The sequence below is a fragment of the Cibotium barometz genome, chromosome 2 (genome assembly GCF_041138505.1).
Source record: "Cibotium barometz isolate CiBa-2024 chromosome 2, ASM4113850v1, whole genome shotgun sequence".
In the NCBI taxonomy this organism is placed as follows: Eukaryota; Viridiplantae; Streptophyta; class Polypodiopsida; order Cyatheales; family Cibotiaceae; genus Cibotium; species Cibotium barometz.
Window position 1 is genome coordinate 6,123,864 of NC_141047.1, and position 24,209 is coordinate 6,148,072.

A 24,209-nucleotide genomic window follows, 5' to 3' on the forward strand; every position below is an offset into this window, starting at 1 on the left:
AAACACAACATGCTTCATGGTTTATTGCAATTAAAGTGCCCCTAGACTCCCTTTTTTAGGTGTGCTTCTGAAAACAGGCACCTATATACACAGCCAGCCAGCAAACATTCTCAAAACTGACCTACTACATCAGTTATAACCTTTTACTTTTACCAAGATAATAATAATCAAATGAACACCTCAACTTTGAGATGAACAATGCTCAAGAGTTAAAAATTTCAGCTTGTACAAAATGCCCAAATAAGACGAGACCAAAATAACTAGAGAGCCTGCATTTCAATGATTGTATCTCAAATCACACTTTGTCGTCATGAAACCACCATCTGGTTTCTTTGGGCGATTTGCCATTTCGACAATTGCGAACATATCTATCATTGTCAATAGGCCTGGCCTGATTATTTTTTTAAAAACGATGTTGTAAGAAAAATGGAGTTCCTATCAACCAGCCTAATCATATGATTATCACAGTGAATCCAAAACGCATATTGAATCAACCAAAAACTCAATAAAATCAATGCTCTTTTAAAAAGACTGCAAATAGCCTTGCATGAAGCTGTCTGACAAAGCCCCACATACTTGGTACCACCCGAAGCAGCTGGAAATCATAGAACCACTTGAAAAACCTAGAAGACATTTTGCAAAGCACTACAAAGTATACCTTCTCCGTGGAGCTTGATAGCATTGAGAGTATGCTAATGCATATAGAGCTGACAGTCATGGCCGGTGACCACGAATCATACAAAATATCTGTCAGACCAACAAGAACAGTTTAAGAAGCAGCTAACTTTACCACTTGTGAAGAGAACCAATGAAAAGAGAAACATAAAAACATGACCCATGCACACACCAAGGCTGGCATGAAACGTTAAGAAACCAATTACATCTTCCAATGTCATTCTTTTTGAGAGGACAATTGATTATGAAAGGAGACAAAGGAGGTGCAACAAGATGAAAACGTCATTGAGAAAGAAGCTCAGTAATCATTCATATTTGTTTAACTTGGTAGGCTATGGGTTCCGTGTTCCTGTAAATGTATGTAAGCACCATGTAGAACCATGTTTCAATACTAGATCTCTCCCAAATCTTGGGAAGCTCTCCATACATGCTTTCCACTTGACACCTGTGCTCCGATCATAGTGTTGAATACTTTAGGGGTGCAGTACAGTACATGAATGGTACGTGTACGCAAAGCACACACCGGGATATGTACTTTGAGTAAGTTCACTTTTTCAATTAGCATATATAAATAATATATATTATATTATAAATAAATGACTTACCAATTTATAATTCACCTGCAAGGTGATAGGTATATGTAGGTGCGGTATGACATGATAGATGTATGGTACGACTACATCTGTATGATGCACGTTAGGATACGTACTCTAGTTATGTAGAGAGTTAAAAAAAGTATAGAACCTGGTTAACAAAAACATATATAAAGAATGAACGATCAAGCACTCATCAGTCACAACTACATTAAATGGACAGGTAGAATTGAAATATCAATTGACTTTACTCTTAGACATGAAATGCCAAATGCACTAAGAATACAAATAGATCAGAGACATTAGTGTAAATTTGAAATCATCAATGACACACATAAGTATAAAAATAAGGAGCTTGTTCCCTTGCCAACCCACGGATAAAAAACCCCACACAATGTTGTGGCATCCATGTGTGCCGCTCAGGACTACAACTCTCTAACTCTTTGTAAATGCATGTCAAAAGACAAGTTCTTCATGTCCAAGTCCGTAAACAATATCAAACTCATCCTCCGCCTGGAGGAACTCATCTCGAAACATTGTCTCGAACTCCACCCACGTACTCGGTTTACTCTTGAGTTCTCTCCACCATGTTAGGGCTTTTCCCTTCAAGAGACCCCTAACCATCTGAATATTCCAAGCTTCCGAGAATGGGTGAAAGTCAAAGTGTGCGTTCCAGCACTTTAGCCAATAGTCAACAACCTCTCCTTTTTCTCACCCACAAAAGCCTCGGGTGCGGAATGTCAACCCCGCAAGAGCCATTGCACCACTCACCGCCCCCGCTGACGTACAACCACCTAATCCCAAATCTCTTCCTGGAACCTGCAAAAGCCTCTAGTGCGAACTGCCCACTGAAGTACAACCACCTAATCACAGATCTCTTCCTGTAACTCTGCCTAGAGTTGTACCATAAGTTCCTCAAAGTAAGCTCTCTCATCCAGCTCACACCACTGATGCTCAGATAATTCCAATGCCTCCCCTCAGAGCGAAGGTGGTGAGACCCGAACACAAAAGAAGCAACCAGCCTCCAACTCCATCACGTCACTACGGAGAGGCGACCTAGCCATGCACACCTCCCGTGTCATAACTATTCCCTCAATCAGCTTATGACCGAAGCTGAGATTATTGCTTAGTCACCCCTCCTAACTCCTAACTTGGATAAGAATACATCTTTGCCTTTCATAGCATCAAGACATTACAACAACTCCAAAAAGACATACCGTCATGAGGCCAAATGAATCTGAACTTACGAATAATTTTAAAAGAAAGAAGAGAATCACCAAAAACAAACAAAATTTTAAAAAAAGGTTTAATAGAGACACCCGAGAAATAATAATAATAATAATAGCTTTGAAAAATAGACAAATACATAACTAAATCACACACGCCCACATACACACACACAAATTCTTTATTGAACCACAACAAAATAATTTGAAATTTCTAACAGACAAGTTAAACAAATTTTTAATGACTAATTAGCAAAACAAACTTTAAATGACTAATTCACTAAAACAAAACAAGTAAAGACAAGAATACAAAAAGTGCGGACTTTACCTCCAATCATGAAGCATAAGATCGTCAACTTCATCATGCATAGCATGGACTAGGTGCTCCGACCATAGTCACAGGGAATGGGCATTTTTAGACTCGGGAATGTTGGGGATGGAAGCATCTTCCCGTTCCCATTGCCGTCCCATGTCACTCTATAGTCACAAGGAACAGCCATTCTCTATCTTTTCCGTCCTCGTCCCCATTTCGCGTCCCATGTGACTATGGCTACGACATTCCTACTCACATCATCAACGCCCCAGAGTAGGTGCAAGTTTACATATTTAAAAAATTGTTCTAACCAAGAGGACAATTTTTATACAAAGACCAACGAGCTGAGTTTCTATCACTTCTCCGTAGACTCAGCCATGATGAAGGCTAGCACTTAAAACTAGACTAGCAAAAACAAATCACTTCCCTATTAAAGCAATGATTAAGCAAGACTAGAAGCAATGATAAATAACAACTAAAAGCTAAAATGATCTAAACAAAAATGGCTTTAAGCTCCCCATTTTTGTGAAACTTATTACTTATAATCTTAAACATTCCAAAAGAAGAAATCAAGATATATCTACTTCGATTCAAAAAACAACAAACTTTGCTTAAAACCTTTTTAAAGCAATTATCTTTTTGAACAAGCAAATTGATGAGTTGGCAAACTTGAGTAATAAAAGAAAACTTGTTTGAACAAATCCAAGAGAATCTAAATAACTCAAAAGAGACAACACCATATTTAGTTTTTAGAAATGTTAGAAGTGAAGTGAGGTATTCTTATGATATTTAAGTTAGAATACTCAGGTTGTAAACGCTTATCATATATATATCTACATCCAGACCAACACAAGATTGAGAAATCTTGAGGTCCAACAAAGAACAATGGTCATTATTTGCAGTGCAGTTATGTTCACAAAACTCTTTGGTATAAATTCCTCCATGTAGAGAGGTAGGGTTTAAATACATAAAAAAGTCTTGGAAATCAAGAATATTGGGAACAAAAAGGTCATCAACAAAAACGTCTCAACAACTCCAAAAATATGTCTAAAATATTTAGTTTTGGGAGACAACCCGGGTAGAGAACCTTTCACTCATACATAGATAAGATCTAGAAGTTGAGGAAGAATCCCCCCTCGCTCATAATAGCATCGAAACGCGTTTCAGAACATATGAAATGGACTAAAACGTTTCATAAACTAAAATGCGTTTTGTCATTTTTTTCCCAAAAAAAATGTCTTATCACATATGTGCCGCCAACTTTACATTCATTTCACAACCGCACACGTTTCAAGTGATTCTGTGACTTGTCCCGACTCCCGACTCTCGCTCCTGCCGCCTTGTATGGTTGACCGACTCATGATTGTTGTTGGGTGAGTCTCGATTGCTGACGGTTCACCGTACATGACTGTTGGGCCCTGGCCGACTGTCCACCCTCACAATTGAAAGCAAACTGTTGTGATCTGTCCACCCTCACATTTCATAGCCAACTGCTGTGGCCGACTGCTGTGACTTGGCCACTTTCACGACTGTTGTCTTGAAGGAGAAAGCACAGGCGGAAGCATAAACAGTAAACATATGAGAGAGTGCAAAGGAGATAGAGAGAGTTGGACAAGATCACCTTTTATAACAGCAGTAAAGCTTTACAATGGCAATGGCCAACAACTAGATCTTGAACTATGTGCAAGGAAATTAGATGAAGAAGTGAATAAAGGGTAACTCCTTATATAGTGCCTCAGTGAGCTGGCTGACTTCCTCTAGGACTGGCCGACTGCTCACAAGACAAATAAATAGGAGAAATACAATAAAATGTCAGATAAATAGTAGAAGCCCCAGAACACTGAGATGCACAATTCTAACACCCCCTCTACAGCTCAGTGTGTGCAAGAGTCGGAAGAAGATAAGTCGATGAAGATGCAACCATGGACCCTCCAGCAGATGATGAGCTGCTCAACACATCGCGCCCATAATCCCCAATAGTGGACGGAACACATCACATCCCATAAGCCTCGAACAATGAACTTGGAACAGATCCAGTTCATAATCTTTGATGTACCAAAGATAACCATGTCCTGCCAGATGTCTAATGCTTGGAACTCCGAATCACAGTCCCCATGCACCAGTAAGGGGAGCTGTAATCAGCTCCCTCTCCCGCCCACAAGCCTCTTCTGGCTGGAAGCACATGGGAGGAAACTGCATGTGTACTAGAGAAGCACACCATCTGGGGTCTCCTGAGCCAGAAGCGCCTTGGGAGCCCTAGAAGTGGTAGTAGAATCTTTATCACTATCCTGTGTCGTGTCTTTGCCTTTTTTCTAAGATGAAGCCTTGCCCTTGGTCTTGTCCTTCTTCTTGGACAAACAATCCTTGGACAGATGTCCTCTTTTCCCGCAAGAGAAGCAATGACTCTGACCTTTCTTTTGAACTGAGGAAAGTGCCTGGTCACAACTGTTGACCGACACTTTCAACTTACCCTATGAGATGAGAACAGACGACTCCTCCAAAAGTAGGAAGCGAAGATCATCAAAATCCAACGGAGTGGATGTGACCTGGCACCGCAAAGATCGAGAAATAACATCATAGTCTGGAGGAAGCTTGGTGAGGATAAGAGCAGTCAGCTGAAAGTAGACAAAGCAGCACCCATAGCCAGTAACTGGTCATGGATAACCTTGGCCTTCATGAGAAAAGATTACATTGAATTGCCTTCACGAAATAACAAGCCGGAGAGCTACCCCTGCAAGGTAACTGCCCTCATCGATGAATCTCGTGCAAAGAGACCCTCCAACTTTGACCATACCTGATGAGCACTGGAGAGAGTTTGCACCGCCGATGAGACCTCCTCGGTGTTGGTCCGCACAAGCACAAAATGCCCCTTTGAGTCCTAATTCTCCCAGTCTTGTAATTCCACAGCAAATTCATCCTCCTTATCCTGAGTCCACCTCCTAGAGTTTTGAGGATGCTCGGGCTTCCTTTCAATGCCCTGAACAATGTCCCACAAACCCTTGTGGATAAACCAGACCCGAATCTGAAGTGGCATGCAAAGTCAGCATCATGGGACTTTCACTGTTGGGGGTAGCTCTAGCTCACAACCTCGAGCAAAGAGAACAGCTTTACCTTTGTTGAAGAAAGGGCATGCGAAGGCAAGGTTTCAAAAATCTGCCATGAAGGAGACAACAAGGGAGATAACCAAGCTTTTTGTGCTGTGTGCATTGTCCTTCAATATTTTGCAGACTCCTCGATGGAGGACAACAATTAGAGCAATCTCACGCATAGGTTATGAGTGAAATGGTCCCTCATATGAGGCCTTGCATACTACAGAGCTTCAGAGACAGAAGCTGGTAGTTGAGACAGAGATGGAGCCTCTTAAGGCTACTTGGATAAAGTATGGGTGTACTTTGATGTGTGATGGCTAGTCTGATGTGAAGAAGAGAAGTGTTTATAACATTCAGGTCTCCTCATGCAACGACACTATGTTTATTCGTGCCATTGATGCCTCTATGGCAGGGACATTGGTGACATGGGAGTTCATCTTCATGCATATATACCCGGCTATACAGGAGATCGGCCCAAACAACATTGTGCAGGTGATAATAGACAATGGGTCGAATTGTGTTTCTATGGAAAGGATGCTTGAAGAAGAGTACATGATTTAACTTAATCACCACGATAATTAGAATAATCAAGCACAAATTGTATCAAGCAATATTCCTCTTAAATAGGCTTGATGTATACATTGTCTCTACATAGAAACTCGTGTGCATGAATTGAGGAGGTCACTCTTACTTCTTCTCCTAAACCTCCTCCATAAAGCCTAGATTATATCCACCTCTACAAAGAGCAATGTGCTAAGGAGACATGAATTCCATCATAGAAGAGAGAGAGAGAGAGAGAGAGAGAGAGAGAACTCAATGAGATGCTAGAGAGACAGGATTTGCACGACTCAATGAGTGTTTTTTTTATTGATAAAACCTCCACCAAATACATGTATTTATAGGCTTTTTATATACCTAGAGGAATCCAGGAACATGCCCAAATTCACCTTTTAGGAGCGTGCATGTTATATACTCATGGTAGTCAATCCACAAGACAATAACTATCAACTCCATTATGCATAGTATGGACTAGATACTACGACATTCCCACTAACGTCATCAGTGCCTAATAGTGGGTGTAGAACTCTTTATCAAGATATGCTCTCACACACACAATCCACACACACACACACACACACACATAAGAGCATATAAAACCGGTCTATGGACACATAAAGCGGTAGTTCATTCACAATAACCTGGACTTACTGAGACACACATTCACAGAATCCTCGCTCCCTCGCTCAACAACACATTGGCCCCGAAGTCCGGCGCCCCTTGCGGTATTTCTTTATTGTTAAAAGGTTGGAAATTACAAAGCACAAGTGCAACAAAGCACTCTACTTGCATCGGCTGAGTTTTACAAATTCTGGGAGAAATTTGCCAACATAACTGCACTAAAACTGTTCCATAACATCTCAGAATGAGTCCCAACTGACAGGCACACTTCCATAGGCATCAAGCTACCCAATGGAGTCCAAAACATCACAATTCAGCTTGCTGTAATTTTCTGCACAGGCCTGTTTTCAGCTCTGTTTTCAGCCCAAAATAACCCTTGTACTGTCCTGGAGGACTTTAGCAAAGTCCTACTGCATTTTGGCATCAACCGGGCAACATAACAGCCCAAAAACAGCACCTAAACAGTGCTGAAACAGCATTGTTTTGAAGAGGTTATTACCCTCTTCTGTCCCTGCTTTGGTGTAGGAACCAACTACACCTGTTCCTGTTCAAGGAGGCAACTAGCCTTTGCATATAAGCATGAAATTCACACAATTGTACCTGATTTTATCTGATGAAAGCATTTCCATAGTCTGCAAGAGAGAGAAAGAGAGAGAGGCGCTGTGGGGAGCAAGCTCAACCCTCAATTCCTGAGTTGTAGGGCAAGGGAATGCACCACGAATGCTGGTTTTCCTGCAACAAAACCACACGATTGCTGCAAATGAGCCTCCTTCCCCAAATTCCCACGCTTCCCTCTTCTCAATGAGGAAAATGTACCAAAATTTGACACTTGGCACATTTTTAAGCCTTTTCCACATGCAATCTTCCAGGCTAAAAATCTCCTGACTGGTTCACATTCTCACAACAGTCCTTTGTCAGCTTTTGGTCCCCTTGACATTCCGCACAAACTGACGCGAACACTTTTCAATTCCGTCACTGCCAAAAATAGCAGTTCCCTAGATTTTAGGGATGATGTCATCTGCATTCCTTCTGGTCTCCTGACCATCTTTGACCACTATGGTCACTTCAGAATTTGCTTAGAATTCAAGATACATTCACATTTCGGTGGCGGCCACTTACTAGTGTAAACTGGCCTATACCCTCATTCAGTGGCCATGTCTTGGACACTGTCATTCATCTTTCAGTGCCCGTGTCCTGGACACTGTCCATCTTTCAATGCCCATGTCCTGGACACTGTCCTTCATCTTTCAGTGCAGTTCTCAGGCTTAGCCAACCACTGGTCCAAAGTCCCACTGGCTGACCCATTCTGACATTGCAATGGCCCAAGCCCTTCCAAGAGATACCGGGGGAAAGCAACAGCAACCAAAGAGAAAGAAAAGAAAAATATATATATTTATAAAGAAATGTAAATAAGGAAAACAACTGCAAAAAGTTTCACCTCCTGGTGACATACCCCCCTCTTGAAAGAAGCAAGCGACCTCGATTGCAAGTCCACATGCAAACGGATGACACAGGACGATCACAAGATTCCCCATGTGATTAGTGTCATCGCATGTATCTCCTGCCAACGGATGACACGGGGCGATGATAGGAATTCCCCACTACCATTTGTGCCATCGCAGGTTCAAGCCTTTCAAATACATGTTTCCGGATGCAACACAGGGCGATAGCATATATGTTGTACTATTAGTGTCACAACATGTAAATCATTCATTTGAAGCGTAACAGATACAACTTCAAAGCACTGAAAGTTCATTCATTGATTAAGTCATTGACAACAAATGTCAAAACTGTACATTGCCAAACATATAATACAAATGTACAGGTCATTCAGAATTCAGCTTGAAAAAGCATATTAAGCCACTGTAGGTTCTAACAGGAAGGCTTCCTTGTAAAGTTGCATCAACTGAGGTGAATCAGCCAGTTCAACCTCATCCATCCATTTAGCATCCATTGGTGAATAATTTCTGAATTTCACCAAGTATCTTCTTGCAACTTGTCCTTTCACTTTTCTGTCTTTATGGGCCAGAATCTGCTCAGGAACCAAAATTTCATCCAATTCCTCCACTTCAGGCTGTTCCTCTGGCACTATATCTTCTGGCACATTGCCAATAAAAGGCCTCAAAAGGCTCACATGAAATGCATTATGTATCTTCCAGGTTTCTGGCAATTTCAGCCTGTATGCTACATCACTTATCTTCTCTGAGACTTGGAAAGGACCATAATATCGCATACTCAGCTTAGGAAACAGACGTTCCTTGCCCTTTCTTTTTCTCAGTCGTGCCTTTTCAAAGCGCAATAAGACCCAGTCATTCTCTTTAAACAAGAGCTCTCGACGATGCATGTCAGCAGCTCTTTTCTGCTTAGCTCGTGACTTTTCCAAGGCATATTTGACCTTCTTATACGCTTCTTGCCATCCCTCAACATACCGATCTGCTTCAAATATCTTATCCTTTGTCTGTAGAATGGGAGGTACTTTCTTGCCACCTTCAACAATTTCAAAAGGCGCCTTGCCAGTAGAGGAATGCACTGTATTGTTGTAAGCATACTCTACTAATGGCAAATAATGCTCCCAAGCTGCCTTATGTTCTGACACATAACATTTCAGCAGATCCAAGACAGTAGAGTTAGCCTCTTCAGACTGCCCATCAGTTTGAGGATGAAAAGAAGATGAGAATTTCAAGATCGTGCCCATATTCTCAAACAATGCTTTCCAAAACAAGCTAGTCATCCTTGGATCTCTGTCACTGACAATAGACTGTGGCATACCATGGTATTTAAAGATATTCTGCATGAAAATCTTAACCATGTGCTCGGGCTTTATCTTCTTTCTAACAGGAATGAAGTGTGCCTGCTTACTGAATCTACATATTATAGTCCAGATTCCATCATTCCCTGTCGTTGTCCTTGGAAGATCAAAAATGAAGTCCATGGCAATACTTTCCCATGGTCTCTCTGGAATAGGCAGTGGTTGCAATAACCCAGGTGCCTTCTGTCTATCAAACTTGACCTTCTGGCATACTAGGCAAGATCTGACATAAGCATCAAGATCACGTCTCAAAGCTGGCCAATAAAAGAAAGTCTCAACCGCTTTCACTGTAGCATCAATGCCTCGATGTCCAGCATATGGTGAAGCATGACTTTCTAGCATTACTTTCGGCCTTAACTGCTTAGTTACACACAGCTTTCCATGCATCATGAGAAAGCCGTCTTTCAGAACATAGTGATCATGATGTTGATTATTCATTAGCTACTCATAGATTCTGGAAAAATCTTCATCACTGGCATACTGCTCTTTCATATCATCCAATTCCTGGTGATAAGAAATAGAAACAGCTGACACTTGTGGTTTGCGAGACAATGCATCTGCAACCACATTCTTCTTGCCTTCCACATGCACTATCTGAAAATGGAACATTGACAGAAAATTTGCCCAACGCATGTGTTTCTCTGACAACTTTGCCTGTGTGAGAAAGTATCTGAGCGTCTGATGATCCGTTTGCACAACAAAATCAGCACCAAGCAAATAGTGTTTCCAACTGGTAAGTGCATGGATCACAGCTAGTAGCTCTTTCTCATAAATCTGATAATTCTTCTCAGTGTCAGAGAGTATTCTACTCTCATATGCCACGACTCGGCCATTCTGCATCAAGACAGCACCAATGCTGTTCCCACATGCATCACACTGCACAACAAATGATTTAGACAAATCTGGCAATGTCAACACAGGATCTGTAGTCATTTTCTATTTCAGGCATCTAAATGCTGATTTCTCTTATCTGTCCATTGCCATTTAATGGCCTTCTTTTCAAGCGCATGTAACGGTGAAGCAATCTCTGCAAAATGCCTTACAAATCTGCGGTAGTAAGAGCATAGGCCAAGAAAACTGCGAACATCATGCACAGTTTGTAAATCTGGCCATGAAACGATTGCTTCAATCTTAGCAGGATCCATTGTGACACCATCCTTTGATACAATGTGCCCAAGGAAGTGAATTTCTTTCAGAAAGAATTCACTCTTCTTGCCATTAATGAGCAATCTGTTGTGTTTCAGCTCATTAAAGACTGCTGTCAGATGGTCTCTATGCTCCTCTTCACTCTTTGAATAGACTATCATGTCATCAAAGAATGTGCCCACAAAGCTTCTGTAAGGACGGAAAATTCTGTCCATCATTCTGTTAAATGTGGCAGGAGCATTTGTCAATACAAAAGGCATGACTAAGAATTCATAGAGACCAAATGTAGTGCGAAACGCGGTCTTGTGCACATCCTCGGGTCTGATTCTAATCTGATGGTATCCACTCTTCAAATCTATCCTGCTAAACATTTCTGCTCCTTGCAAACGATCAAGAATATCATCTATGCGCGGAATCGGAAATCTATTCTTGATCGTGTTCTTGTTCAAGGCTCTGTAGTCAATACACATTCGCCATGAACCATCTTTCTTTTGTACTAGTAACACAGGTGAACAAAACGGGGAACTACTGGGCTGAATTAGTCCCTTCTCTAACAGCTCATTAACCTGTGTCATAATCTCTTTCTGCTGGGCTGCACTAACCCTGTACGGTGGCCTATTGGGCGGACTAGACCCTGGAATAAGATCTATGGCATGATCCTCTGGCCTCTCAGGAGGTAACTCTCCTGGTAAAGACTCTGAAAAACAGTCTCTGAACGTATCCAAGAAAGCTTTTCTACCTTCGTCTAGTGTAGACAAATCAGTTTCAACTTCATTCACTTGCTTTGCAAAAACCAAGTACGCAGAAAGATGATTTTTCATTACTGAAGTTATAGCAGAAGCAGAAATAACTGGGACAGACTCTCCTTTCAGCTTCACATCCAGAACATGAGTCTTGTCCCTATGTACAATTGTGATTTCCCTGTTGAAAGCATCCAACACTGCATGTTTCCTATGACACCATGGAATTCCCAACAGGACATCACATCCTTCCAAGGGCATGATAAGAAAGTCCTCTGTGTCCACATAACTCTGTATATGCATGCGAAGTTTGCCAAGTATAGGAGTGACAGGAACTGAATGCCCAGGGCATGCCAAATCAGCCTGTCCAACTGGTCCCATCTCTTCAGCACGAATTCCCAACTTGGCTGCCAATGCCGGTGAAATAAAGTTGGCTCGAGCACCAGGGTCAAAGAAAATCAGCACTGTAGCATCTCTGATTTTACCCCATGCTCTGCACAATTCTGTAGCATTATCACATGGCTGGTCACCAACCATGTCAGGTACCAATCCTGCACTCGGCATTGTCTTCTTCTTGAGTGGCCCTTCTTTATCCTCGGCATCTTTTGCTGGCTGTTGTGGGCATTTTGCAGCCATATGCCCTTTCTGTTCACAGATGAAACATTTCCCAGCTTGCATCAATGCCTTTCTCTCTTCAAATGACTTGCCATAGAGTGGCCTCTTCTGTCCTTTGCCTTGACCAACACTTTTCTGAGGTTGTGATGGCCAAGTCTTCTTCTCAAATGGCTTCTTTCTATAGAATGGTCTAGGTGGGAAATCCCTCTTCACAAGTGGTTCCTGTTTGCCCTGAGGTTCCTTATTCACTGTGCTCTTAAAGCCACGTGAACCTCCCTGTAGCAATGCATTAGCCATGTTTGCATTCTCAATGAGCTGAGTCATATTAGAAACATTGGTCTTGATGCAATAATCCCTGATTTCTTTGGGCAAACCACAGCAATACTTCTCTATTTGCTCTGACAATGGCACTGTCCTGTAGGAAGTTACTGGCAAGAGTGCATCCCAAAACTTCTTATTATACTCTTCCAAATTTACACAGTTGGCTGCATCAAGTTTGTGCCATGCTGTCATAACATCCACTTCAAAAGTATTTGTAAGCCAGGCAAAAGAGAACTGCTGCTTAAACTGAATCCATGTAGCAGGTGCTTGTCCTTGCATCAACAGTGAAGTCCACCACTGCAATGCATTACCTTTCAAGAAAGTAGCAGCCTTCCGCACCTTAGAAGACTCTGTAAAGTTACCCCCAGTGTATGCTGCATCAAACTGCTGAATAAAAGTCAGCGCTTTCAATTTGTCTTGCATCCCACTGAAAGTCTCAAACTTTACTGCTTGACCTCCTTCTTTGTAATCCTTTTGCACCTTTTCTGCATCAGTCCTTACTGCTCTTTGTCCACTAGGTTGAGAAAATTCCACCACACTGACAGGTGCTGCGGGCCCCAAAGGTGGACTAAAATAAGTTTGAAATCCGGGCTGCACACCTATATTGGCATAAAGAGGGTTCACAGCTTCCATAGGCATCATTCCTGGTGACCCTCTTGACATCAATCCTGGTAAAACTGTGGGCGGCCTAGCCATGGCCTGGAAAACAGACCCACCACCAAAATAGCCGGGCTGGAAAGCAACGAATGGAGGAATGGTCGGCATGACCCTTTGCACATTACTTTCCTGGCCATTAAATGCATGTACCTGTGCCTATGTAACATGCTGCACTGGATCAGCTGCCACTGCTGGTATCTGCTCTACATGCTGTGGCATCCTTGGCATTTGTTCCTGTGCCCTCTCAACTGCATGCTGAGATGATTCAGCCTGGGAATCCCCTGTCCTTGACTGCAAATACCTCTTCATCCTGGGATTCTTCACCAACTGTTCAAAGATACCAACCATGCTCAGGAGCTGCGCATGAAATAAATCCTCTTGTTCTTGTTCTTCCTCTAACAAGGCTGGCTGTACTACTGGCTCCATCCGAGCAGAGGCTGACACCTGGGCACCTGTCACCTCTATATGCTGTCTGCGAGTAGAAGAGGAACTCTCCTCGGCAGGGAGCTTGCCTTTCCCTTTGTCTGTCATACTGTCAACTGAAAAATTAAGGGAACCTGTATCCAAAGAATGAGACCGTACTCTTTCTCACCTGTAATCAGTTGTACCTCACTATGTGTGTCTCTTGTTCACCCAATCCAATCCGTGTCCAGGCTCTTGCAAAAAAGAGGACCCTATCCCGGCAATGGAACCATAAAACCGGTCTATGGACACATAAAGCGGTAGTTCATTCACAATAACCTGGACTTACTGAGACACACATTCACAGAATCCTCGCTCCCTCGCTCAACAACACATTGGCCCCGAAGTCCGGCGCCCCTTGCGGTATTTCTTTATTGTTAAAAGGTTGGAAATTACAAAGCACAAGTGCAACAAAGCACTCTACTTGCATCGGCTGAGTTTTACAAATTCTGGGAGAAATTTGCCAGCATAACTGCACTAAAACTGTTCCATAACATCTCAGAATGAGTCCCAACTGACAGGCACACTTCCATAGGCATCAAGCTACCCAATGGAGTCCAAAACATCACAATTCAGCTTGCTGTAATTTTCTGCACAGGCCTGTTTTCAGCTCTGTTTTCAGCCCAAAATAACCCTTGTGCTGTCCTGGAGGACTTTAGCAAAGTCCTACTGCATTTTGGCATCAACCGGGCAACATAACAGCCCAAAAACAGCACCTAAACAGTGCTGAAACAGCATTGTTTTGAAGAGGTTATTACCCTCTTCTGTCCCTGCTTTGGTGTAGGAACCAACTACACCTGTTCCTGTTCAAGGAGGCAACTAGCCTTTGCATATAAGCATGAAATTCACGCAATTGTACCTGATTTTATCTGATGAAAGCATTTCCATAGTCTGCAAGAGAGAGAAAGAGAGAGAGGCGCTGTGGGGAGCAAGCTCAACCCTCAATTCCTGAGTTGTAGGGCCAGGGAATGCACCACGAATGCTGGTTTTCCTGCAACAAAACCACACGATTGCTGCAAATGAGCCTCCTTCCCCAAATTCCCACGCTTCCCTCTTCTCAATGAGGAAAATGTACCAAAATTTGACACTTGGCACATTTTTAAGCCTTTTCCACATGCAATCTTCCAGGCTAAAAATCTCCTGACTGGTTCACATTCTCACAACAGTCCTTTGTCAGCTTTTGGTCCCCTTGACATTCCGCACAAACTGACGCGAACACTTTTCAATTCCGTCGCTGCCAAAAATAGCAGTTCCCTAGATTTTAGGGATGATGTCATCTGCATTCCTTCTGGTCTCCTGACCATCTTTGACCACTATGGTCACTTCAGAATTTGCTTAGAATTCAAGATACATTCACATTTCGGTGGCGGCCACTTACTAGTGTAAACTGGCCTATACCCTCATTCAGTGACCATGTCTTGGACACTGTCATTCATCTTTCAGTGCCCGTGTCCTGGACACTGTCCATCTTTCAATGCCCATGTCCTGGACACTGTCCTTCATCTTTCAGTGCAGTTCTCAGGCTTAGCCAACCACTGGTCCAAAGTCCCACTGGCTGACCCATTCTGACATTGCAATGGCCCAAGCCCTTCCAAGAGATACCGGGGGAAAGCAACAGCAACCAAAGAGAAAGAAAAGAAAAATATATATATTTATAAAGAAATGTAAATAAGGAAAACAACTGCAAAAAGTTTCACCTCCTGGTGACAGTATATATTCACACAAAGCCCTTCGTACTGAGTTTCTGTCAAACCTCCAGAGATACATGACAAACTCAGCCATATAAAGCCTAGCACTAAGGGAAGTAGCAAATAGAAAGAATTAGTACAAAATTAGTACAGCAAATAAGTAGCAAATAATGAAGCCTAGCACTAAGAGAAGTAGCAAATAGAAAGAACTACATGCAGGGCATAATTACAGACTTTTTAGCCTTATCTTTTGACTCAATCAAATCTAGATGAAGTCTCCCTAATAAGGAAACTTCCCACACACTTGCACAATATCATATCCAAGCCTAAGAGGCTATTCACACACAAACACACACTAGTACACTCATAAGGAGTGGTCATACGTAGTTACACACTACAACTACATATTTGCCTTTTGACATTGGAGCCCATACAATGATAAATAGCAAGAGAACATGTAAGCCCAGCGGAGCGTGCAGTGACAGACTCAACCACGTGTTCAAGAGATAAAAATATAAAGAGAGAGAAGAGAGAGAGAAAAGGGAATGGAGATCTTGCATAGTAAACGACATTGAGCGGGGAACAGGCCCCGTCCCCTTTCAGGAATTTATTCAGGAACAACCCACGGGCACACTGGCCAAGATCAATACAATCAATGAATACAAAACAAACAAATATGCCAATGTAGGATATCCAAGTCGATGTCCATGTCGACATACAAGATCTTTGATGTCGAGCACACCACAAGAATGACCCACAAGTATCTCTCACCGAGCTAGTACCAAATCCAAATATCCAAATCTAAATCCAAGTCCAAGTCCGAGTCCAAGTCCAAATCCAAGTCCAAGTCCAAGTCCAAGTCCAGATTCAAGTCCACGTCCAAATCCAAGTCTAAGTTCCATAACCAAGTTCCATTTTCATGTCCAAGCTTCATGCCCAACCTATATGTCCAAGTTCCATGTTTATGTCCAAGCTTCATGCCCAACCTATATATCCAAGTTCCATGTTTATGTCCAAGCTTCATGTTCCATGTCCAAGCTCTATGCCCAAGTTCTCCATGTCCAAGCTATTATCCAAGTCCAAGAAACACTCGCTCATCCCATGAGTAATCTCCACAACTCCTATAGCCTTGTCCATGAAGAAAACCATGGGAAAGCTCTTTCTCGCAAGAAAACTGATATAAAACCTGTTTTAATGGTTTTTGGACAATAAAAACATACAAAAAGCAATTTTTAGGGTTTTTGGAGCAGTTTTAGGATTTTTGAAATTTATAGGGTTTTTGAAATTCCTGTCCGTACAACTCCGTACATGCATCCGTATCGCCCATGCATATGCCCATACAAGTCTAGGACTGACCGTACATTTGAAAAGCATGTTGGAGGAGGTGTTGATGGCAAAGAAGAAGCTCTTCATGATCATAATGATGTCCACACATACTCCACGATCTCCTTCAATCTTCAATGATCTTGTTCATGGTACTACAAGAGAAGTCCAATCCTTTTTATACTTGTAAGAGACCCTGCTTTTTGTCAAAAAAGCCTTCATGCTTTTGCTTTGCCTTTTTAAGCTTTGCTTTTCTCTTTTTACTTTTATTAATAGAATATTACTCAACTTTCAATGCTTTGCTTTTCTGGCTTTAAGGCCTTGCTTTTTGGCCTTAGAGCTGCTTTTTGAGAAAGCGTCTTTTAGCTTTTTGGTCCGGCTCAGTCTCCTCTTTCCAATGGTGCCCTTGGCTCGCGGTCGACCCTGATTGACTTTTTGCTTTTTCCCTGCTTTTTGACCAAGAATGGTGATTTTTCTTAATCAATCCTTATGGACCCTGTCCCCATGTCTTCTTCCACCTATCTGGTGTTCGGACATGGATTTCACTATGTGAAATAGAGCTAGGAGAGCCAAATAGTTACATTCCCTCCCTCTTACATCGCAATTGTCCTCAACTGCGGACTGCAAGTGTTCCAAGCACATCCATATGTTCCATGTATATCCGTGTGTTCCAAGTATATGAAGTACTTCCATATGTTTGAAGGTACTAGCACGGAACGGGAACGGAAACGGGAACGGGAACGGGAAAAAGGAGGAACGGGAAAAAGGGGAAACGGAAACAAGGAACGACCTAGATAATTCCTAGAAATGACAATAAATCTTAACATACAATGCTCATTTATATAACCAAATCAAAGACACACTAAAGTCTAGTGCACCACAATTTGCATGGCTAGATACTAACACTGAACAGATCTCACAAGTCAAAATAAATTTGCCCACATCATATATGACATAAGTGACAAAAAGCACAAAATGTGGCCCACGGCCTAGATAAAAGAAACAATCCAAGTCCAAAGTCCAAGCCTCAAGGTGACATGCAAATAGTAAGGAGATATCATGCATGGCTACTGCCAGTGATGCCATCAAGCAGACTATCATCTATGTCATCCAAGAAAGCCATATCATCAAGACCAACATCTGCAACATCCAAATCTTCAACCCCATCCTAACCAGGATCTGCAAGTCCATGTGTCTCCTCATCATCCGAGGACTCCTCATCACGCAATATAAACGTCTCTGGTTTGGGAGAAGCCATATCACCAAGCAAGCGCAAATTAGCACTTACAAAAATCAAGTCATTGACTTGTTTTGTCCCAAATTTGTTCCTCTTCTTGGATGCAACATGGCCGAACACACTCCATAGTTGCTCAATCGGAGAGGAGCTTGCACCTTGAGACAAGATCCTTACTGCCGATGATCAAAGCTGTGGTGTACAAGCCCCATAATCCTCCCACCATAAAGCAGCCCCTATCTTAAACCTATCTCTCTGTGCATCAGCCGATCCAAACCTTCCCAACTTGATGCAATAAAATCCAAGTTGGTCTTTCACCAACCTTCGTTTATCTGCATCACGAACCTGCCTAGAAAGCACTGTCTCCCAACCATCCATCACCTCATCATCGGCCTCTTGTCCACATCCTTGGAACTCGGGATCCAAGACATACGCAGCAGCATGCATAGAAGAATGATAACCATTCCATCGTGCTTCACATAATTCTCGAACCTCTGCATATTTCTCATCAAACAAGCCCATTTCCCCTATTTTCTCGATCGTTCGGTCAGCCCTCTCATAAACCTTGCCAATGCATGGCTCCCGTCCGTCTGCAATCCGCATCAAGCGCATGATCGGCTTCATCATAGCATTGATAGTGTTGACTTCATCCCAAAATGTGAAGTCTTGTATGGTTCTTGCAACCTCTATGCCGGCTCTTGACCGAGAAAGAGCCCATCCCATCCACTCATTGCATACAACCAACTGCTTCAAAGGCAAGTGCACTTTGGATAACCTCTTCATCATGAGAAAGTTATAACCAAAGCGTGTCTCTGAGTACTTCAAGAGATCCTTTTTGGGTGATCTCTTGTGGAATTCATTCAAAATAAATTGATGGTTTTGAATGAAGCTTATTATCTCCTTGCCTTTTTGAATGTGTGGATCAACCCATGGCAAGCTGCCAACATCCTTCAATAAGTTGCTCAAACAATGAGCAAAGCATGGACTAAAATGTGATATGCAGATACGTGTCTTTAAGCTTAAGACTAGCTGCTCTATTTGCTGCCTCACCATCAGCTAAGAACTCAATAACATTCTCTGGTCCAACTTTCTCAATACCTTCGGCCCACTCTTCCACAAGCTGATTGGCAGTTTTTCCAGTCCCAGAAGCATCATGTGAGGAAATGAATTGCATTCTTCCTCGAGAATAAGCAACCATGCCATGAATGGACCTTTTTCGAGTGTCACTCCAGCCATCTACAATAAGTGACACACCATTATTTGCCCAACTTTCATGCACAGACTATAAAGCACATTCAATTGCAGCTTTCTTCTTTTGCAACAAGGTGGTGCGTAGTGTCTCATACGAAGGAGGCTTGTATGTTGGGCCATACCGTGCAATCTCCTGGACCATTTCAATGAAATATGAAGACCTGGCAACATTGAATGCTACATGATCATGATAAAAGAACCTTGCAACAACTGCATCTACCCTCTCTTTCTTGCGGGGATCCCAAGCTGCTCCCAAGGTTTGCTGCTTGCAGGAGCTTGCACCCATAGACTGCGAATCTTGGGAAAGTCCTCCATATTGTTGTCCATCTCCCAAGTGTACATCTTCCCCGTGTCTACTAAAGTAAGATGCATCAATTGCCGGTTTCTTTCGTGCACATGCTTTCTCCTCTTCACTTGGGTACTTTGCCAAATGCTCTCTATGCATTTCAGGTGTTGTCCCTGGGCATTTGTTCACTTGTGCTTTTTCATTGTTTACATGGCATAGATGTGCTCTCACACGATTTGCTCCTCCTGACTTCTCTTTGTTACATTGCTTGCATTTCCATCATGTTGCACCTCCCTTAGATGAATACCTTTCTAGCCTTTCAACCTCGTCCCACCAAGTAGCATTCGAAGCCGATCGCTTTGAACCCGAGTAAGCCATGATTTCTACAAATTCGAGCAAAAAGTTGAATAGACTTTCAAAGTTAACCATTACAGAGAAATGAGTCCTTTTTCTGTCTATTGTTTAATGGGGAGAGACTGTGCAGTCCAGATTGTGACATAGGTAATTTTTAAAACACCAAAAGTTCAAACAGAGAAAGAGAGAGAGAAGTGGAGCTGTCAGGTGGGTAGCACTATCGGGAGAGAATGCCGCACAGCATTTAGGCATTGAGATGACATTAGATTTCAACGCGCCCGCTGCTCCTTTGTGCTAAATCGCCTACTGGACAAAATAATGACTGACGAACTAATGCGTAGGTACTAAGGCAAAACCCTGAAGCCAACGCTCTGATAACAACTTATAAGTCTAAGCTAGGGTTTGCTACAAGCTAGGTAGAGTGTAGTGAGCTATGGCGGCCTGAATTCCATGGTGGAAGAGAGAGAGAGAGAGAGAGAGAGAGAGAAAACTCGATGAGATGCTAGGGAGACAAGATTCACACGACTCAATGAGTGTTTTTTTTATTGATAAAACCTCTACCAAGTACACGCATTTATAGGCTTTTTAGCCTTATCTTTCGACTCAATCAATTATAGACCAAGTCTCCCTAAGGAAACTTCCTACACATTTGCACAATATCATATCCAAGCCTTAGAGGCTATTCACACATAAACACACACTAGTACACTCATAAGGAGTGTTCATACGTAGTTACACACTAAAGCTACATATTTGCCCTTTGACATTGGAGCCCGTACAATGATAAATAGCAAGAGAACATGTGTTGTCTCCAACAATTGAACTCATCTACTGGTGCTTTTACATGGATAAAACAACCTTTAACTTTAGCCCCTTGTTCCCTAATGTCATACAAGATATTTTGGTGTATTAATCCAACAACGGAGTACGAGATTAAGAAATCTGAGCAACTGTACAGGGAATCAAGAGTATAGAACGCGTAAAATGGCTGCCTTGAATGGGTAGAGTATTGTAGCTTCGGCTTTTAGAATAGCTATCGTGTACCCCCAAAGAAGCAAAAGCAAACACCCAAAATAGATGGGGCGCCAGCTTTTCAGCTTTCTTCTCCCCTTTTTTAACAGAGGGTACTCATGGTCAAAGTTGCCCAAAAAAACCCCATACACATGCTTTTTTCAGATGGCGAGTCACCCCTACAGTGCGCCCATACCTACAGTCCATCCAGCCCTGCTGTCTGCTGTGTAAATTGACACGTGTGGACCTGAACTATGTATCCATGTGTCATGGTTAGCCCCATGCCATGTGTCTCAGCAGTCAGCGCTGTATGGCAGTTTTTGGCATGCTACAATTCCCATCTTCAGTAAACCAATCCCATGTTAGGGTTTTCTCCCCTCTCCTCTCAGTCGGCAGCCCAAAAGGTGCTCAACCAGCCCTCTGTTTGTTACAGCCAACAATCACAAACCCTCTTGAGTATAAAAACGACTGAGACTTAGGGTTTCACCCCTAAACACAAGGGCTGTCAGGGAACAAACAGTACACACAAATACGACAAAAGCTCTTGCTTTTTCCATAGATATGCATCGATTCCAGGAACCGTCTGCACACATCTAACCACCACGTCTTCCCCATTCGCCTTTCACTCTGCTCCGTCCTCTAAGTGTCCCATACCATTGAGCCTCGGAAGACAAAAAGCAACCCACAGATTAGAACCCAGAAGATCCATGTGATGGATTTTCTCCTCTCCTTCCAAAGTGTTTTCCCCCATTTAATTCCAACAGGTCTGGCTCTAATACCAATGCCAAGCTCCCAAGCTAAAAGACCCTGCAATTAAGCATAAACAAATAGAAAAACACACACAGACTCAACCATCTAGCTAACCACCCAACCATAGAGCCATTCAAGCTCACCCCCCAGCACATGGGTTAGTAGCATTGGAGACATGGCATCACGTGCAAAGTCCTCCCATTGGGTTTACATTCACCACCTACAAAACCTATGTAAACATCCACTAGTGCATAGATTGAACCAACACCGACCAAAATATTCCCCAAGCCCATGGACGATTCACATGCATAAAATCCAAGCAATGTTCAGGTGTGAAGACATTTCCAACACACAAGGCAACTGGCAAACACCACATATATCATATAAAACAAGAAAATTTACCCATCTTGTAAAGCTTTGTATCAAATTTCGACATCAACTGGTGACAACTTGAGGAAAACAATCATGTCAAAGTTGGATGGTGAAGAAGAAAGCAGAAGCCCTCTGTGAAAGAACTATGGATTTTACCTCATTAATGCTAAGTCTAGAAATTCGGGTTTACTGATGGGTTTGGGCTGCACACCTGAGTTGAGAGATTGAGAAATTGGGTGATTTCTTGCAACACGATTCCTTCCACAAAATGAGGAAAGACCACTACCAAAACTTCACTGAGTCAAAACTTAAGTGTCCTTGTACGAAGATGCATGGGAACTCCAAACACCAAGCATGCATTTTCTCTGCCAAAGAGAGAATGGCCATTGAGTTTATCACTTCCTTCCCTATAATAGGTGCTAAGATGACAAAACCTTGCCGAAAGTGAGCATTAAAATGAATTCCACAGGGTTAAAAGTGTCTAGGACTATGTCAAAAGCCAAGTACACATTCATCATGGCAGATATCAACATGTATACTCACCTACACAACCATGATGGCAGAACATTCATGCAAAGTTTGCAAGCTTGAAAATATGGTGTTGGTCTTCACCTAAACAGATGTGTCCATTACTGTAAATGTGGGGATGAAGTGGCGGATTCTGTGTGAAGATTACCTGTTGCACATTTCCGCCATGTCAGTTTGTGTCGATGGTTAAAAACCTCACTTACTTAGTATATTAGAGTAAAGTGAACATGTGGTGTGAAGCATGAGTAGTCATGAAGTGTGATGCAATGATGTGGGCTAATATAACCTAAATCATGTCCATCCTTGTATATTAATGGATAAAAGCCACACTTGTGCTGGAAAGTTTGTGTGATGAGATTGGCAAATGCGTACCTGAGGTGCTTCCATTGGGTAATTCTCTGCGAAATCCACTTGGAGGTAATAAGTTTCATTCTCATAGAGTGTGCCGGAAGCTCCATTCACATCAATTACCCACCTGTGGGGACATGGTTTAAAATACAGAGATGAGACAGAGAATATGAGACACACCAAAACACGCATAAGAACCAACCTCCACCCACCAACGCTTTTTTTCATGGAGACTCACCCAAAAAGTACCTTTGCAGGTTGTCTGAGACTCTGTACTTGAATCCGGAAGGGGGGTTGGACTGCCACTCCTTCAACTCCTTTTGAAGTCGGTTCGCCGCTATCCTGCTAAGCCCCTGCAGGCAAACAGAAAGCACAGTGTAAAGTGAACACCATCGCCTAGAAACGGTGGCAACACAAGATTATACTAGCTCTTTCGTGACGATGTCTGCAGAGTCGATTTGAAGTGGATCCATAGACAAAATGCTACTTATATACGTAGGAATGATAAAACTACAGGGGAACCCTGAAAGACGTTACCTTTGGGTGTGAAGAACTCATGCTGAAACCGCCTGTGAAGCCCTGGACTGCGTTGTTTAGGGCTATCTTCAGTGCATAAGTCAAACCCTGGACTGCAGGGAGAAAGCAAACTTGATCGCTTCAGAGCCCTTTTTCTGCCGATCGGCAATAGCTATTGCGATGGCGATCAGGGGATTATCTGTGGGGTTGATTTCTTATTATCCCTTATACGGTCCGGAGATGATGGCGGCCATCTGAGCAGCTCGCACAATCGAGAAGAGGAACACACAGCGAAATGAGATGAAGTGAAATGATTGATAGAAGAGCATCGACCCCTTGCCACTTCACAGCGGGTATTTTCAACTAAAGGCGGGCTTACGAACGCGCTTTTGTTCGTGTGCCTGGTTATATAAAATAGGACCTGTAGAGTACGTTGCCAATAAAATCACATGTTGAAAAAATGAGGTTTTAATGTTTAAACAATCACATTACGTTTGTAAATCACTTTGCTAAACAATCCATATTTTATGTTGCTGGTTGTTACGATGGAAGTAAACATGACTAACCTATATTTAATTCAACACAAACTCATGTGTGTTAGTGCTATAGAACACATGACGGTTTGATGACTCAACCATGTTCTCTAGTAATGATGGATCACCCTCTGCAACTCTATTGGCCTAAAGAACACATGTACATAGAGCAACACCTCAAGGCGCGCAT

At 42.5% G+C, this 24,209-nt stretch overlaps 2 protein-coding genes across 3 annotated transcripts; both read right to left on the reverse strand.

Annotated features, from left to right (window-relative positions):
* LOC147640578 (putative ubiquitin-conjugating enzyme E2 18) lies at nt 1–23,884 on the reverse strand. Of its 2 annotated transcripts, XM_086813157.1 has the most exons (6): nt 23,508–23,884; nt 23,220–23,323; nt 22,995–23,097; nt 22,707–22,770; nt 659–747; nt 1–391 (listed from the first exon to the last, which is right to left on the reverse strand). In XM_086813157.1, the coding sequence occupies exons 1-6, from the start codon at nt 23,526–23,528 to the stop codon at nt 296–298; spliced, it is 477 nt and encodes a 158-aa protein (XP_086669283.1). In that variant the 5' UTR covers nt 23,529–23,884; the 3' UTR covers nt 1–295. The 2 variants fall into 2 exon arrangements, with proteins under 2 accessions (XP_086669283.1, XP_086669274.1); XM_086813148.1 differs by lacking the exon at nt 1–391 and having other exon boundaries at nt 398–747.
* On the reverse strand, nt 10,811–13,512 carry LOC147640579 (uncharacterized). The gene has a single exon (XM_086813137.1). The coding sequence runs from the start codon at nt 13,469–13,471 to the stop codon at nt 10,826–10,828; it is 2,646 nt and encodes an 881-aa protein (XP_086669263.1). The 5' UTR covers nt 13,472–13,512; the 3' UTR covers nt 10,811–10,825.
* Nucleotides 23,885–24,209: the final 325 nt, after the last annotated feature.